Raw genomic sequence first — 15,743 nt, 5'->3', positions numbered from 1 at the left:
TGGTTTTGTGGTCCAGGGTCACACACACACACACACACACACACACACACACACACACACACACACACACACATATATATATATATATATATTATAGAGCATTCTAATGAATTCAGAACAGAACAGAAACTTGTTTTAATCAAAATTATAACTGATTAGTTGCCCAGGCACTGAGGTGCAACTACTGCCAGAAGATTGACAAAGACCATCCCACCTGTAATGAGATAGAGGAGAAAGAATGCAGCAGTGGTTTTGACAATTGCATTACAATCAAAATGCATCATCCAGCCTGTGAGTTGACCATATTCTTTTCCTCATATGTCTGTAATGAGATAGAGGAGAAAGAATGCAGCAGTGGTTTTGACAACTGCATTACAATCAAAATGCATCATCCAGCCTGTGAGTTGACCATATTCTTTTCCTCATATGCTGAAACTGATAAAAATAGGATAGTTCCTTATTTAAGTTCTATTGCATGTGTAAACTGAGATTTAGTTGCATCAGTTGATGGAGTGCGATGATTTGTTGTGAGTATTATTTCATTTGTGAAAGCTATTCTGCATTTCTTTTTGTAGACGGTGAGGTGCGCAGATGTGCCAAAACTAATGAGTGTGATGCTCAGGTGCCTCCTCAGGTGGAGAAAGTGTGCTGCAACACAGATCTCTGCAACTGATCTGCTCCATCAGCCAAATATATTTTACAATGATCTGTTTTTATCTCATGCTACATAAAATGTTCAAAACATACAGCTATCATAGTTATTAATTGACTTTAATTTAATATATGTAAATGCAAGTAGCGAATAATATAAAGAAATAAACTCTGGCCAGCAAAACAAAAAACAATGATGATTCTTTGTGTTTTCCAAAACATTTTATCTTCTTGTACATTGTCAGAGGTTTGACAAGGACAACAGCTGAACTCTACAACAAAACAGCTCAGTCAGCATTCACACAAAAATGACTTCTCAGCCAGACCAAACACAAAAATGCAAACACAGAAACACCACACAGAGCCAAAAAGCATCTCCTTAACTATTTTTTGTTCTTGGTTTATTGCAAAGGTACATTTAAACTTGCAATTTCAATCAGACTGAATTAAAATAGTCAATACAGTTCACAATATTCATCTGTAAGCCATAAAAAAGCATTTAAGAGAAAAAAAACACAATTTATATACAGATGCATTAAAGCTACTTACTATGCTTGTGTTCAATGGAAACCTTTTGTTAACCATTAGATAGTGGCCTATTGAGTAGAGACAGAACAGGCCACTTGTTATAATTACCAGGGCAGACATAAACAGTAATGCATAGACAGACGTTCTCTTTTCTGCTGCCCCTCGGACCACACATTGCTGTACTGAACATTTACCAAACTTTTGTGCATAACAAAGGTATGACTCTTCATTCAGTTTAGGTAGAACCCAGCAGAACAAGACGTACACGAACAAAACCTCCACTGCAATTCGCAGCATGATGCTGAACAGGTACACCACCACACTGCTTTTGCTTTTGTGGAGGTCTATCATCATCCTACCACCAACAGTCATGGTGGGATCAGTGACAGCTCCCTGCTCGCTTTGAGATGCCATTTCTCTCTCCTTCTTCTTCTGGAATGAAGATCGAAGATGGGAGGAAAACATCTCCATGAGAAGGACCGAGAGCACAAGTAGGATAAAGAGGAAATGCCACGCCATCACTATAGAATTGTCGAAGTGTTTATTAAAACAAGCTTTAATGCAGAAGGAGTCAGTGCTGTTACAGTGGAAATCCTCATTTAAGCTTTTCCATGGAAACTGAGCCAGAAAGACGGTCACTAGGCGGATGCAGAGCAAACCGAACCACATGGTGCGACCTTTATAGGTGGCAGTGGAGTCCACTGCAGTGCGGAGGATTGGGATGAGCCCGGTAACTATCGCTGCCATTGCTCTCTAGGGTGGATTTGTCTTCTTTATGGAAATAAAGAACGTATCTGTACAAAAAAAGGGAGAATTTTCAATTACAGTTATATTACAGATATCTGCTTAAAATATTTGGTGCATTGTGAGATACATCAACATGATTTCAAAAAGCAGTATGGATATTTTGTTTAAAGAACATGAACCAAACATACCTTTTTAGGGAACGAAGGTTTTGTGTGTTTGTCCAGTGCTGAAGTTGTTGAGTTTTTGAGAGTTGTTGAGAATTTTGAGCTTCACTCAATATATAGCCTGTAACTGTACGTGTCATCAAAAATGGTTTCTCACATTTATCCAGTTTTTTTTTTCTTAACTTAGGGTTAATACAAGATCTCTAGCAGTTTTTGTCCAAAACCTATCTGTATTTGTCTTATAATAATAATAATAATATTTATTTTTTAACACACTTCAAATGTTAAATGTTTACAGCTCAAACCCCTTTACTTTAGATGATATTCCAAACTGAATTTAAATGACATGTTAGTTTAATGGCATACTCTATCAATAGTTAAAAATTTGTTGACAAACCTGCTATTTTTTTTTACTAATACTAATTTAATTACTATTTTCCACATGTATAATAAAAAACAATAAAGTCATCAAAACTATGAAATTGGAACTGTCGGTTTCTTTCTTTCACTATCAAGGCATATTCACCTATTTAATGACAAAAATATATTGTAAAGAAAGTCATATCTTTGTGTCTACAAAACTAGATTAAACATTTTTAAGATAATAGAAAACACATCTTTAGTTAATGTGTCCAAAATTGTGACTGGTATTATAAATTATTTTTCAAGTCAATAAATATTACACTACACCAAACTGTCAAAAATCCATGAAGTACAATTTTGCTTTAGGACATATAAAGAAGAACAAGAGGCGATATTGTTTAGTTGTACAGCATAAAAGCAATATATTATGTCCAAAAAGTAATTACGGTCATATTTACCACCACATACACGGGCTTGTTGCCTTTAAAAAACACTCAAATAATAACAGCTGTTGAAACTTCAGAAAAATAAAATACAGTATAAACTTGTATAGTCTGTTGATGGAGAAAAAAACGGATTTAAATAAGTAAGGTCTTCAAAATCAGAATTCAAATATTACACTGATTTCATGTGTATAAACATGACATATTAAATTCAATATGTGATTATGACACTGAGGAGAACCATTAACTGACTCTTCGATTCAGACATACACTCTTAAAAATAAAGGTGCTTCACGATGCCATAGAAGAACCTTTTTGTCTAAATGGTTCCATAAAGAACCTTTAACATCTGAAGAACCTTTCAGTTTCACAAAAGGTTCTCTGTGGCGAAAGAAGGTTCTTCAGATTACAAAAAGGTAAGAAAGAGATGGTTCTTTAAAGAACCTTTGACTGAATGGTTCTTTGTGGAACCAAAAATGGTTCTTCTATGGCATCGCTTGAAGAACCTTTTGAAGCACCTTTATTTTTAAGAGTGTACCGTAAAAATAAAAATCCTCTCAGCAATCTTGGCACATTTCTAAAGAGAAATACATTTTTGTACAATATCAAGCTAAATTAAAGACATTATTTTGTGGCTATTTATGCACCGAAGCATTTTATACTATTTAAAAATGAGATTTTATTGATTTTCAGGCTTTTTGCAAGATTCTCTCAAAGCAGCCGACACAGTCAGCAATAAGTTCAGAGCCCCTCTTCCTTGCCTATATACACATGGGCTGGCATTGTCTGAAATGCCGGCACCGGCACAGTCACCGGAACAGTCAGAGAAATAGCGGTGGGCTCGGATCCCGACGGTGACGCAGCACTTGGTGGGGATGGCAGGGGTTGGCTGTGCACTATATCTGTCTGAGGCAGGGAGGATGAGGACTCAGTGTCGCGGTGGGTGCGTAAGTGTTTGCGAAGGTAGGCGGCGAAAAGAAAAGCCTTTCCGCAAACAGCGCAGCAATGTGGCCGACTGGTCGAGTGGATGCGCTGGTGTTTACGAAGCCCGGCTTTATTCAGGAAACCCTTACCGCACTGGTCACAAACGTGAGGTCGTGGCTTGGGGTGCAGTTTCTCGTGTGTCTGCATATCAGCCAGCTGAACAAACTCTGCCTGGCAGATCACACAAATGTATGGGCCAATAGGTAAAGCCGAAACCGTAGAATCAGATGGGGGAGAGATAGTGTGTAGGCTGGAATGGGCCTGCACTTCCTCCCATGTTCCAAATATCATATCACAGTGAGAGCAGGAGAACTGGGGCAGGGTGGTGGGAAACATTTGAGCCGTTTCAGGAGTGGCCTGGACCTGTAACGGCCTCTCGGACAAGTGTGTCCTCTCATGCTTGCGCAAACTGGATGACACAACAAACGACTTGAAGCACAGCTGGCATTTGTAAGGACGCTCCCCTGAATGCACCCTTCTGTGCTTGTTCAGACTAGAGCGCTCCGTAAAGGACTTGCCACATTCTGTGCAAGAAAAAGGCCGCAGACCGGAGTGAACAAGCATGTGGCGTCGCAGATCCCAAGAAGCGACGAATGCTTTATCGCAGCGTTGGCATTTGTAGGGCCGCTGACCCGAGTGCACACGCTGATGCACCGCAAGGTCCGCAGGCTGCCGAAACCTCTTAGTGCACTTGTCACAAGGGTACGGCTTGAATCCTTGATGCGCCCGTTGATGTCGACGGAAACTAGAGGGATCGGAGAACATCTTGCCGCACTGTGGACACAAGAAGGGTTTTTCACCCGAGTGGGTACGAAGATGGGACTGGTATGAGGACAGCTGAGTAAAACCTTTGCCACACTGTTCACACTGATACGGCTTGCTCTTGGAGTGGATTCGCAAGTGGCACGCCAAAGAGGACGACCGGGAGAAGGCTTTGCCGCAGTCCGAGCACAGGTAAGGCTTCTCGCCCGTATGCGAGCGCTCATGGTTCTTCAAGTCCTTCAGCTCCGTGTACGTTTTGCCACACTGGCCGCAAGAATACGGCCGGTGGCCTTGGTGATTACGCCGATGCTTGCGGTACACCGAAGGGTCGGCAAAACTCTTCCCACACTCGGAACAAAAGTAAGGCTTCTCCCCGGTGTGTGATCGTTGGTGAACTTTGAGTTTGGATAGTGTGGGATAACTCTTAGAGCAATGAGGGCAAGAGTGAGGCCTTTCGCCACTGTGCTGCGTCATGTGGATACGCAGGCAAATGGCCTGCATAAATGCCTTGCCACAGTCAAAACAAACAAACGGTTTCTCTCCTGTGTGTGAACGGCTGTGGTTGCGTAACTCCGTTGGAGTCTTGTAAGCCTTATGGCAGTGTGGGCACTGGAACGGACGCTGAGCAGAATGGGAGCGCTGATGCTTGGAAAGCTGTGCCCGGCTGGAGAACGTCTTTGTGCACTTACCGCAGGTGTACTGCTGCTGTTTGTCTTTACCATGTATTGACAGCTTGTGGCTTTGTAGAGCTGAAGGGCTGGTAAAGACCTCCTGACAGGTTGAGCATTTAAAAGTGTGCAAAGTTTTTGGCGGTCTCCCTTTGCCTCTTCTTCTCGTAGGTTGTTCTGATGAGTTGTCTGGTTCTTTGTTGGGCTCTGTCTCAGAAGGCGGTGGTGTATACTGCTCTGCGGTTGGTGGGCTACCTGGTTGGGGTGAAGTCATCCTGATGATGCTGGAGAGAACAACAAAATACACAATGAGTGCCTTGAATTTGTGTTAGAATTTAATTTAGGGTTAATTTCCTTACTTTGTTTACTTTACTTACATTTGACTGATCCATTTATACTTTCATTTTTTGTCACTTATATTCTTTGCTGTTATAAGTTACTCTTTGTTCCAACTTTATTCTTTTTTTTTTGGAAAAATATATTAAATAAATACTACACTTACTGTTAATTTTATTTTAAAAATGCATTTTCCTCCGTCATTTAGTATATTTTATATCTTATGACAATGAAGGCAAATTGAAGTTAAATGGTTAGTTCACACAAAAATGAAAATTCTCTCATTAATTACTCACCCTCATGTCGCTCCAAACATGTAAGACCTTTGTTCATCTTCAGAACACAAATTAGGATATTTTTGATGAAACTGAAATGTTCCCAGACCCTGAAACGTAGTAAGGACATCGGTAAAACAGTCCATGTGACATCAGTGGCTCAATAAAAATAATGACTTTATTCAACAATTCTTCTCCCCCGAGTTACCGTCTTCCACCATTTTGGAGAGTAGCACGACGTATGCGCTGATTACATTCAGGGGAAAGCGCATGCATGTGTTGTGCTACTCTCAAAAATGACGGAAGATGGTAACTCGGGGGAGAAGAATTGTTGAATAAAGACTTTTTTTTTTTCTTTGCGCACAAAAAGTATTCTCGTAGCTTCGCGAAATTGGAGTTGAGCCACTGATGTCACATGCACTGTTTTACTGATGTCCTTACTATGTTTCTAGGTCTGGGAACATTTCAGTTGCGTTGCTGTCTATGTAGGGTCAGAGAGCTCTCAGACTTCATCAAAAATATCCTAATTTGTGTTCTGAAGATGAATGAAGGTCTTGCGTGTTTGGGACAACATGAAGGTAGTAATTAATGACAGACTTTATTATAGGAACAATAACTGTAGTAACTAGTATTTAGTATGATGTATATAACATACAGTGTATATAAATAAAACTAGTATGTAATATTTTGGCAAAAACCTGAATGAAGGTCTTGCGTGTTTGGGACAACATGAAGGTAGTAATTAATGACAGACTTTATTATAGGAACAATAACTGTAGTAACTAGCATTTAGTATTTAGTATGATGTATATAACATACAGTGTATGTAAATAAAACTAGTATGTAATATTTTGGCAAAAACCATGGTGAATATTTTGTTTAAAAAATTTAATACGCTGGGATGGGGCAGGCGCAGGCAGCACAAAATGGCCGGCATTAGGACCTCAGGGACAATTAGGAAAGAAGCTCTTGTTCTCAAAGGAAGTTGGCATCTGAGCTACTTGTGTACAAAACTGAATTACATTTCGATGTTAACAGAAATTGAACATAACGACCATGACCAAATAGAAGCAATGCGAATACAATACAGTGGTAATTCAAAGAGCTAATGAACATGTCTTCAAAGCATACAACTGCTCTTTTAGCTTGCACCATAACACAAAATGGCTGGCTTTAGGACCGCTGAACATGCGAAGCGATTTGCAGTCGCTTTTCACTTCATTATAATCGCTGCATAACAAAATGTTATCGTTTTTTATCTTTTTAGTATGCTTACAAAATGTGATTTACGTTACGTACCGTTTGTGCTCTCCGGAGAGACGTGTGTCTTTGACAATGAATAGCAAATCGATCAATCTCAGGAGAAGATCGGCGGCTTTAGGACCACGACGAAATTACCCAGTGAACGCAGAGATGTGAGCCTTCATGACTTCCTCACTCACCACCTGGGGAATGTCTACAAAATTATCGGAATTTCTCTTAAATTAAAACGCTTTCATGCCTCTGCTATTTTGGTGTTCTTGCTACGGTGTTTCTATGGACTAGAGTGCATGGTGAGTGGGATAGAATGGGGTGGGGAGAGAGTCTGTGGGATGGGAAATTATGTATGCTCACTTCAATGTACGTGGATGTGCAGTTGTTTTGTGCATATAAAGTTACATAACAAAATCTGAATTGGTTCAAAATTATAGTGCGGTTAACTGGTTCTGGTAACTGTGTATTTGCAATAGATTTATTTTAAGAGTTGACAAATACAGTGGAATTGTGCATTTTTAATAATACAAGCTGTTATTAACATTAATGACAACATTAAAGAATGAACGAACAAACAAAAATGAGGCTTCGAAAATATAACGTAATGGGTGGAACAAATTCCAAGAAGTACTGATAGCTGAATAATATTTAATTATATACATATAATGTAAGAGCGCCAATTGCTGTTTGCACAAATTTGTGGCTATATATTACAAAAAATAAAACATTCATGGTCACTAGTGAGCAAACGTTTTGGGAAAAGCGGGTAAGTTACTAAACTTCATGTAGTTCATGCTATTAAATTATTCCAATAGGAACTGGCGGAGAGAGTAGAAATAATATAAGTATAATAAGTTTTCGAATGAAAATATGTTGTTCAAGAAAACACCTCTTAAGATATGAACGTACGGACGTTTTTTCGCTGATGCACATTTCCTGTTTCCTAGCAACAAGAGCAGGAAGTGAGTCGAGCGGGATGGTGGAAAAGACAATTGGTAGAAAGGGGGACGAACACGCCCGTCCTGAAACTAAAATAAAGTGAACGGAGTGCCAACATTACATGCGCCAACATCGCACAGGGAGACTGCAACATTCAGTATGTATATTCCTATCGTCTTTTTTTGCCGTATTAGTGGGTTCGTTTTAGCCGTATATTCTAGCCGCCAAATGCTAACTAGCTCGCAACGGGATGGGATGCTACTGCCTCTCCCAAATACATATTTTATCCAGTTCAACTCAAGGGCAATTTGTCTACTATATTAATTTAGACTACGGATATATAAGACTATTAAAACGATCAAAATTGTGCTTGTGTTGTTAGCTGTTAGGCTAATGTACTCGGCAAGTGTTTACTGTGTCAATAGAGCTCCATTGTGTGAGGCAGTCTGTCACCTAACTGCTGGAGTTGATTCTTCAAGCTGCCCACTCATCTATATAAATTCTACCTAAAATCCATTGGAGATCAGTGATACTGTCAGATCCAGACAGATAAACTGTATCAGCTTTATTTTATTGAATAGCGTTTTAAAATTAGATATAAAGAAGAATAAAAACTGGAGCTGACTAATGATTGATGGTAAATAGCTTTGAGTGGATATAAAAACCCCTGCATGTACTTTGGTTTTATATATAACGTCCAAGTTGGTTTAATCATTGCTTGTATAAAAAAAAGTGTGTTTTTGGTGTGGTTTTTTTTGTGTGCTTAATGAACACTTTTTAATGTGAACATATAAGAAGTGTTTATTAAAGTGACAATTCACCCTGAAAAGAAAAGTCACTATTTATCCAATGAAATCCATCTTATTTTGTCCCAAGTTCTGTTTCTGTTTTAATTGATTTTTGTTTAAAATAATACAAATATTATTGTATAACAATAATAGAGACCTTTGACCTTTTAGAGGAATCGGTTTACCTTATACCAAATTCCTAATTACTCACCCTCATGACATTCCAACCCTGTAGGACTTTCTTTCTTCTAACAGCATTAAAGGAGATGTCAGGCAGAATGACAGCTTCAGTCAGCATTTCCTTTTATTACATTTTTAGTCCATAAAATAAAAGTGAATATTGACTGAGACTGTCATACGGAAAGAAAGTCATATGAAGATTAAAGACTGAAGATAGAATCTTCAGTTTTGCATGCATTTCCCTTGTAAACCAGTGCAGTTTTTTATTTTTTATTTTGCAGTAATGTTAGAATACTTCCTTTTATTTAATTACTCATGGGTTATGTAAACTCAGAGCTTTTTGTCAAGACTTGGTCTCATTAGAAAGCAATGTTAATGTTAGCTTTTCATCATTATTGACTTTCTTGTTATGCAACTGCCTTATGTGAACTTAATGGTAAATAATGTATGGGTTTTCTGTTACAGATTTCATCCAGTGCCTGCGCTGACATAATCTTCACAATGACATTTTTCCAGTGGAATGGAACAGACTGTATTCTCAGTTAATGTTTTGAATGTTGCCTTTACACCTCTTCAAACAAGCCAATTTGATAATAGCGAGGACAGGTTTGTCCCTCACAGTCATTCAAACTGGCTCTTGTTGACATTTCTTATGATTATACTATACCATTATAGCTATGCAAGAGCCAGGCCGGACCAAAGGCTTTTCGTGTAGACATTGTGGTGTAGTATGTGCAAGCATGCCCAGTCTTTTGGAGCATACAGACACTTTTCATCAGTCGGAAGAGGAACGGAAGTTCAAATGTGATGAATGTGGACGAGGCTACAGACATGCTGGCAGCTTGGCTAACCACAGAAAAACACACAAGGTTGGCTCTTTTCAGTGTCATATATGCTCCAGGAAGCTCTCCAATGCGTTGGCTCTCAAAAGCCACCTGCGCATCCACACATCTAGAAAGAAATATTCTTGCACCGATTGCGGAAAGGCTTTTCGCCTTGCAACTCAGTTGGTCACCCATCAAAAGGTCCATCGCAATAAAGAGTCTCAAATCAGGACAAAGGATTCTGCAAATAGTCTTATTGAAAGTGATTATAAAGATGATGAGTTGCTGCATCTAGACGAGATGGATTTTGACATGATACCAGATTTGCAGCCAGACATGAAGCTAAATATTGCTCCAATGAGCAGCCTTAGTAATGGTGCCGTGTCAGAACACATTTCAAACACCACCACAGAAAGTGACATGGCAGCTGAAGATGATGCTGGAGACAGGCCGTTCAAATGTGACTTGTGTAACAAGACATACAGACATCATGGCAGTCTCATAAATCATAAGAAAACTCATCAAATGGGGGTATTTGAGTGTCCAGTCTGTTTCAAACATTTCAATAATCTTGCTGCACTTAATAGTCACCAGCGAATCCACAGTAAAACACGAGGTCGTCTCAGTGTGCAAACCTCTAAAGCTGCCCTCACAGAGTGCAAGCAAGAACTTGCCCCTCATGTTATGCCACAGAATGGTGATGCTAATATACATTTTTGTCACCTTTGTCAGGTTGCTTTTGCTAATGATGATGAGTTTCAAAATCACATTCTGTTGCATAACTCCTCCTCAGTGTCGTTTGAGCTCCCTACTAACTTGTCAGAGCAGCACAATTTTTCTTACAATGATAGTGTTACTCATTCCCCAGAGTCTAATCCTTATCCCCCCTCTAGTGACACTCCACCATTGCCCCCGTTACTCAATAAAGCTATTGAATATTCCCAAGCAGATGGGCCATTGGAAAATGGTCATATTTATCTACCCAACTCTTTAGATGAAAATCCATTGACTCTACATGCTCAGGGACAGCCAATGGCCCTACCATCAGAAAACCTCAACCCTGATTGTTCAGCACAGGGTACTGATAACATCAAAGTAGAAGATGCTGACAGTTCTGATCGCAGATTCAAGTGCCACATCTGTGGCAAAAGCTACAGGCATGCAGGCAGTCTTATAAATCACAAACGGTCCCATCAAACCGGGATCTTTCAGTGTTCCATCTGCCGTAAGAACTACCTACATTTGGCGGCTCTGCGAAGCCACCTTCGGATCCATAAGGGAAGGCCCGCATCTTTGCCTGCTAGTTCTGAGGGTGATTGGCTTTCCTCAGAGCCCTTGACACACGAGAACCAACAGAACTGTTTTCCATCACATGAGGAAGATGTAAGTGGAATATTAGGCCTTCCTCAGGACCTGGTAGACTCTGTGCAGCATAAATCCAATGAGGAGCATGTGAATGAGACGAATGTTACTGAATTTCATGAGCAGTTTGACAATTCCTACTCAGATGAGCACCTACCTCAGGATGAACACCTCATGGAGAGGCACATGTGTGCTGACTGTGGTAAAACATTTACTGATATTGCAGGAATCAAGTCACACATTTGTCCCCTCCTGAATCAGCAGTATCAGACCATGATAAACGGCTCACCAGGTCACATGGACTTTCACAACACAAAGCATCAACATTTCTTAGGAGAGTCAGGGGAAGATGTTGGTTTTGAGGGACACAATGCTAGTGCAGCAGAGGCCTATTTTAGACAGCAGACCTTTCATGACAACATTCATGGTGAGATGAGTGACAGTGAAGCTGAATGTGAAGACGATGAAGAAGAGGATGATGGAGAGATGTATCAGTGCTCAGTGTGTGGGAATCACTATACTAGCATGCGTGCACTGCGAAGCCATCTCAGAGGTCATACTCAAACTCATGGCACACCTTCAGCATGTGGCCCATCATCGTTGTCTTCTCTAGAGGTTAAGAAAGATGAACCGAGTGAAAATCAGCAGGGTGACTGCAATCTGATTATCTGCAGCACTTGTGGAGAGAGCTTTTCAAAGAAACAAGACCTACAAGCCCACCAGCTCTTGCATAGCAATATAGAAAGTAATCCACAAGAACAATTTGTAACCAACCACCAGAATGAGCTCAAACCAAAAGTGGAAATGGAAAGTATTATTTGTGGGAAATGTGGCATAAGCTGCAGCGATATTAATCACCTCAATAACCACAACTGCACAGGACAACGAGATGGACAAGTGGAGGAGAAATGTGGGGAGAAATCGCTTCTTAAAAGTACATTTCAACGAGAACTTTTGCAGGCGAGTCCACATGATGGAGAGCGCCAGTACAAGTGTGACCAATGTGGTCGTTCGTACAGACATGCTGGATCATTACTCAATCATAAGAAGTCTCACAAAACTGGAGTGTTTCGCTGCTTTGTTTGCCAAAAGCGTTTTTATAATTTGCTGGCTCTCAAGAATCACCAGAGGACACACTTTGATGTTAAAAAGTAAGTATTTAAAAAAAAAAAAATGTCATATTGAACTTCAGAATTGGATTGCTTTGAAAAAAGTTATTGTATAGGTCATACTTCATCTATATTGTTTTACAGCCAAGTTCTTTTTTTAATCTGATCTTTTTCTTTTTCTGCCAGGCATAGATGCCCAGAATGTGGGAAAGCATTCAAAATCTATAAACAACTGTTGAACCACCAGAGGGTACATCAGGAAAACAAAGCTAAGATTGAAGAGCTCAACAAACAAATTCAGACGCTCATGCAGATGAGTGGGAATGCCTCAGGGAGTGGAATGCAGGCACTTAATTCCAGCAAAAAGAGAATGAGCAGACGCCACAAGCAACGGCAGACCTCTAACAGTGATCAGTCTAGCCAAGAAAAAGAGGGCCAGATGGGAGATCCCAGAGACCCTCGCCCTTTTGTCTGTGATCAGTGTGGGCGAAGCTATCGACATGCAGGAAGCTTGGTCAACCACAAAAACTCGCACAAGACAGGTGAATATTACTGTGCGTTGTGCAACAACACTTACTCCAACCAGCTAGCAATGAAGAATCATTTGCGAATACACTTTGCCGTCAAAAGACACTGCTGCCAAGACTGTGGAAAGGCCTTCAGGGGAAACAAACAGTTACTCAACCACACTTGTTTGACCAATAAAAGAAATGCAGCAGCAAGAGGAAAGGTCAGGGGCCACAAACGAGAAAAGAATTTGACATGCAAGCAGTGCCGTCTTGTATTTCCAGATACTGAACTACTTGAAGGACACACCTGTAGTATAGAGACTGCCCCTGATTCGGTCCCCCTAGGAGATGTAGATGGTGACAACGATGGTGCGGACCTAGAAAAAGAAGAACGACCATTCAAGTGCAACATTTGTAGTCGCAGTTACCGTCACGCTGGTAGCTTGTTGAACCATAAGAACACTCACAAAACAGGCCATTTCACCTGCACCTTCTGTGCCAAGCCCTTTTCCAATCCCATGGCTTTACGAAACCACACACGCATTCACACGCAGAAGAAAAAGTATGTCTGTCCTACTTGTGGTAAAGCTTTCCGTCTCTCCAGTATCCTTTACAATCATCAAAAAATCCATACACGAGGAATAACTCATTACAGCTGCCAAACATGTGGCAAAAGCTTCCAGGGAAAATCTGGGCTAAAGAGACATCGCTGTTACCGAAACGGCAATCCAAACTCTATTGTAAATCAAGACGGTGTGGACAAATGCTATACGTGAGTCATTTTTTTTCTTAAATGCTATTTGAACACCTATCCTTGCCTATCCGTCATCTGATGCCAATCTTTTCCTTTGTTACAGGTGTGATCAGTGTGGACGCTCTTATAGACATGCCGGTTCCCTTCTTAACCACAAGAAGACTCATTCCGCTGACCTCCTACACTGCACTCTCTGCCTAAAAACATTCATGGACTCTCTGGATTTAGAGAGTCATTCTCAAATGGCTCGCCACTGCTGCCCAGATTGCGGGAAAACCTTCTGTGAGTTTGCACACCTGCAGAGCCACATGGAGGTGCATAGTAAGGAACTCCCCTATTACTGCAACATATGTCAACAGAACTTCCCAAACCTGGCTAGTTTTCAGCAGCACCAGGAGCTCCATGGCGGCTTGCAGGGGCAGTCACACCATGAGCAAGGTATGCAGATGCAGCAGGATTTAGGCTGGGACTCGGCACTAGACCAGCAGATAGGAATTCAGAGCCTTCCTAAGATCGATTCAGCCTTCAGCCGAGTGCTGCAAGACCAGCAGGAAAGTAGCGAGAGATACGGTAGGGAAGAGAAAAGTCATGTGTGCGAGCACTGTGGGCGCACTTACCGCCACGCTGGTTCACTGCTCAACCACAAGAACAGCCACAAGACTGGCTCCTTCTTCTGCTCGGTCTGCCAAAAGGAGTTCACCAATCTCATGGCGTTGAAGAATCACCGGCGCATTCACACAGAACCCAAACGCTATCAGTGCCTGGAGTGTGGCAAGGCCTTCCGGGTCTCCACCCAGCTTATCTGCCACAGGCGCATCCACACCAAAGAGAAGCCTTTCACCTGCCTCCTTTGTGACAAGCGTTTCTCTAGCAAGTCCAACCTCCGGCACCATCAGAAGATGCATCAGAATACCCAACAGACTTATGAGTCCTCCTTCAACATGGATGATAATGCATTCATGGGACTGGGTGTGGAACCTTTCCTCTAAGGCCACACTCCAATCTTGCCGCTTCAAGGGAAGATTTCAAAACAATATTCTATTACAAGACTCTTTCTCCACCCAAGGCCCAATGCCAATAATCGTACCACATCAGGTTTTCTGCTGTACTTGTCCATATAGTGTCGCACACAGATGCTAATCTTGGCAAGACTTGCCTCCTTTACTGGGGTGTTTTCAAATGTTGTTCTTTAATGGACACTTAAGACTGGCATTGATAAAATACTACCTCTGGTAGGGACAGTAATACTGTAGACATTTTAGAATAAGTGACAGTGCCTGTCAGAGACCATTTTAGGTTTTTATTTTATTTCATTTGTTTTGTGTCCCCACACAGTGCACAAATTGTTTGGTACTATGATAGGTCTCAGACTGAGAGCTTGGATGAGTATTTCTGTTCAGACTCTTACCTAGTGCTGCCTTCAAGAGCCTGACCGATTATTTGGCGTAATCAGAGGGGGAACAAAACAAGCTGTTATGGTCTTTTGTTAAAGGTATTATGGGAATAAAAGGGATACATGCTATCCTTCTCATTATGTTTGTATTAAGTGCTTCCATATTTTCAGGTTATTGTACTGCTCATGGTAGATGTGCTGTAATTGTCTTAAGACCAACATACTCTTGATGTTCCTGCAGTTTCATAATGGATGACACTGGTAAGGCTGTTAAACAGCAACCTTCACTAAGGCCTGTCTTGTAGAAAATCTCAAAGATATTTATTTATTTAAATAGAACTATTTATACCTTACATTAATATTTGAAATGTAAGCATATTTCTTGTCTTTAATACTGTTAAATGTGGTACACATTATGCATGGTATTAAATGTGTGATAAATGCTAGATTGGTCGATTATGTAGGTATTCTAGATAATGGTTGTAAACACTTAAGAAATACCTCTTTAAAAGCATTCACAACAGCGTATTTGAAAGTACAACAGAAATATCTCAGTTTTCTTAGTGCATACTTTTCTAGTAAATGTTTTATGAAGTGGAAGTTTGTTCAAGATTTTGGAGCACAAAAAACTAATGGACCCAAAAGAAATCCATGATCGGTCGGGCTCTATTAGGGCAGGAATTCACAGACTAAACTCTTTTCAAGTTTTT

The 15,743-nt window shown here is 40.6% G+C and overlaps 4 protein-coding genes across 5 annotated transcripts in view; 2 read left to right on the top strand and 2 right to left on the bottom strand.

Annotated features, from left to right (window-relative positions):
- LOC107675011 (CD59 glycoprotein-like) overlaps positions 1-835 on the top strand; it is a 2,122-nt gene extending 1,287 nt beyond the window's left edge. Inside the window, exons 3-5 of the mRNA XM_016469189.1 lie at positions 160-249; positions 358-399; positions 576-835. Coding sequence (XP_016324675.1) covers positions 160-249; positions 358-399; positions 576-673 — 230 coding nt within the window. The 3' untranslated portion in view covers positions 674-835. The remainder of the gene's footprint in view (positions 1-159; positions 250-357; positions 400-575) is intronic.
- Positions 836-1,089: 254 nt separating this feature from the next.
- Positions 1,090-2,472, bottom strand: LOC107675010 (gap junction beta-5 protein-like). Its single transcript, XM_016469188.1, has one exon. It carries the CDS (start codon positions 1,924-1,926, stop codon positions 1,126-1,128), a length of 801 nt encoding a protein of 266 aa, XP_016324674.1. The 5' UTR covers positions 1,927-2,472; the 3' UTR covers positions 1,090-1,125.
- Positions 2,473-3,449: 977 nt separating this feature from the next.
- Positions 3,450-7,503, bottom strand: znf668 (zinc finger protein 668). Its single transcript, XM_016469206.1, has 2 exons — positions 7,221-7,503; positions 3,450-5,594 (listed from the first exon to the last, which is right to left on the bottom strand). The coding sequence occupies exon 2, from the start codon at positions 5,582-5,584 to the stop codon at positions 3,638-3,640; it is 1,947 nt and encodes a 648-aa protein (XP_016324692.1). The 5' UTR covers positions 5,585-5,594; positions 7,221-7,503; the 3' UTR covers positions 3,450-3,637.
- znf646 (zinc finger protein 646) lies at positions 7,400-15,576 on the top strand. 2 transcript variants are annotated; one of them, XM_016469203.1, is made up of 5 exons: positions 7,400-7,474; positions 8,123-8,271; positions 9,548-12,419; positions 12,564-13,658; positions 13,744-15,576. In XM_016469203.1, the coding sequence occupies exons 3-5, from the start codon at positions 9,760-9,762 to the stop codon at positions 14,627-14,629; spliced, it is 4,641 nt and encodes a 1,546-aa protein (XP_016324689.1). In that variant the 5' UTR covers positions 7,400-7,474; positions 8,123-8,271; positions 9,548-9,759; the 3' UTR covers positions 14,630-15,576. The 2 variants fall into 2 exon arrangements, with proteins under 2 accessions (XP_016324689.1, XP_016324690.1); XM_016469204.1 differs by lacking the exon at positions 8,123-8,271 and having other exon boundaries at positions 7,434-7,474.
- The last annotated feature ends 167 nt before the right edge of the window (positions 15,577-15,743 follow it).

The sequence above is a fragment of the Sinocyclocheilus anshuiensis genome, unplaced genomic scaffold, assembly GCF_001515605.1.
Source record: "Sinocyclocheilus anshuiensis isolate Anshui unplaced genomic scaffold, SAMN03320099.WGS_v1.1 scaffold1572, whole genome shotgun sequence".
Taxonomy (NCBI): domain Eukaryota; kingdom Metazoa; phylum Chordata; class Actinopteri; order Cypriniformes; family Cyprinidae; genus Sinocyclocheilus; species Sinocyclocheilus anshuiensis.
This window is presented reverse-complemented; position numbering and strand designations above follow the sequence as displayed.

Excerpts from the sequence above, each read along its gene's own strand:
- LOC107675010 (XM_016469188.1), bottom strand. The coding sequence starts at position 1,926 with ATGGCAGCGATAGTTACCGGGCTCATCCCAATCCTCCGCACTGCAGTG.
- znf668 (XM_016469206.1), bottom strand. The coding sequence starts at position 5,584 with ATGACTTCACCCCAACCAGGTAGCCCACCAACCGCAGAGCAGTATACA.
- znf646 (XM_016469203.1), top strand. The coding sequence starts at position 9,760 with ATGCAAGAGCCAGGCCGGACCAAAGGCTTTTCGTGTAGACATTGTGGT. Across the intron at positions 12,420-12,563 it reads ACACACTTTGATGTTAAAAA|GCATAGATGCCCAGAATGTG; the intron begins GTAAGTATTTAA and ends TTTTTCTGCCAG. Across the intron at positions 13,659-13,743 it reads GGTGTGGACAAATGCTATAC|GTGTGATCAGTGTGGACGCT; the intron begins GTGAGTCATTTT and ends CCTTTGTTACAG.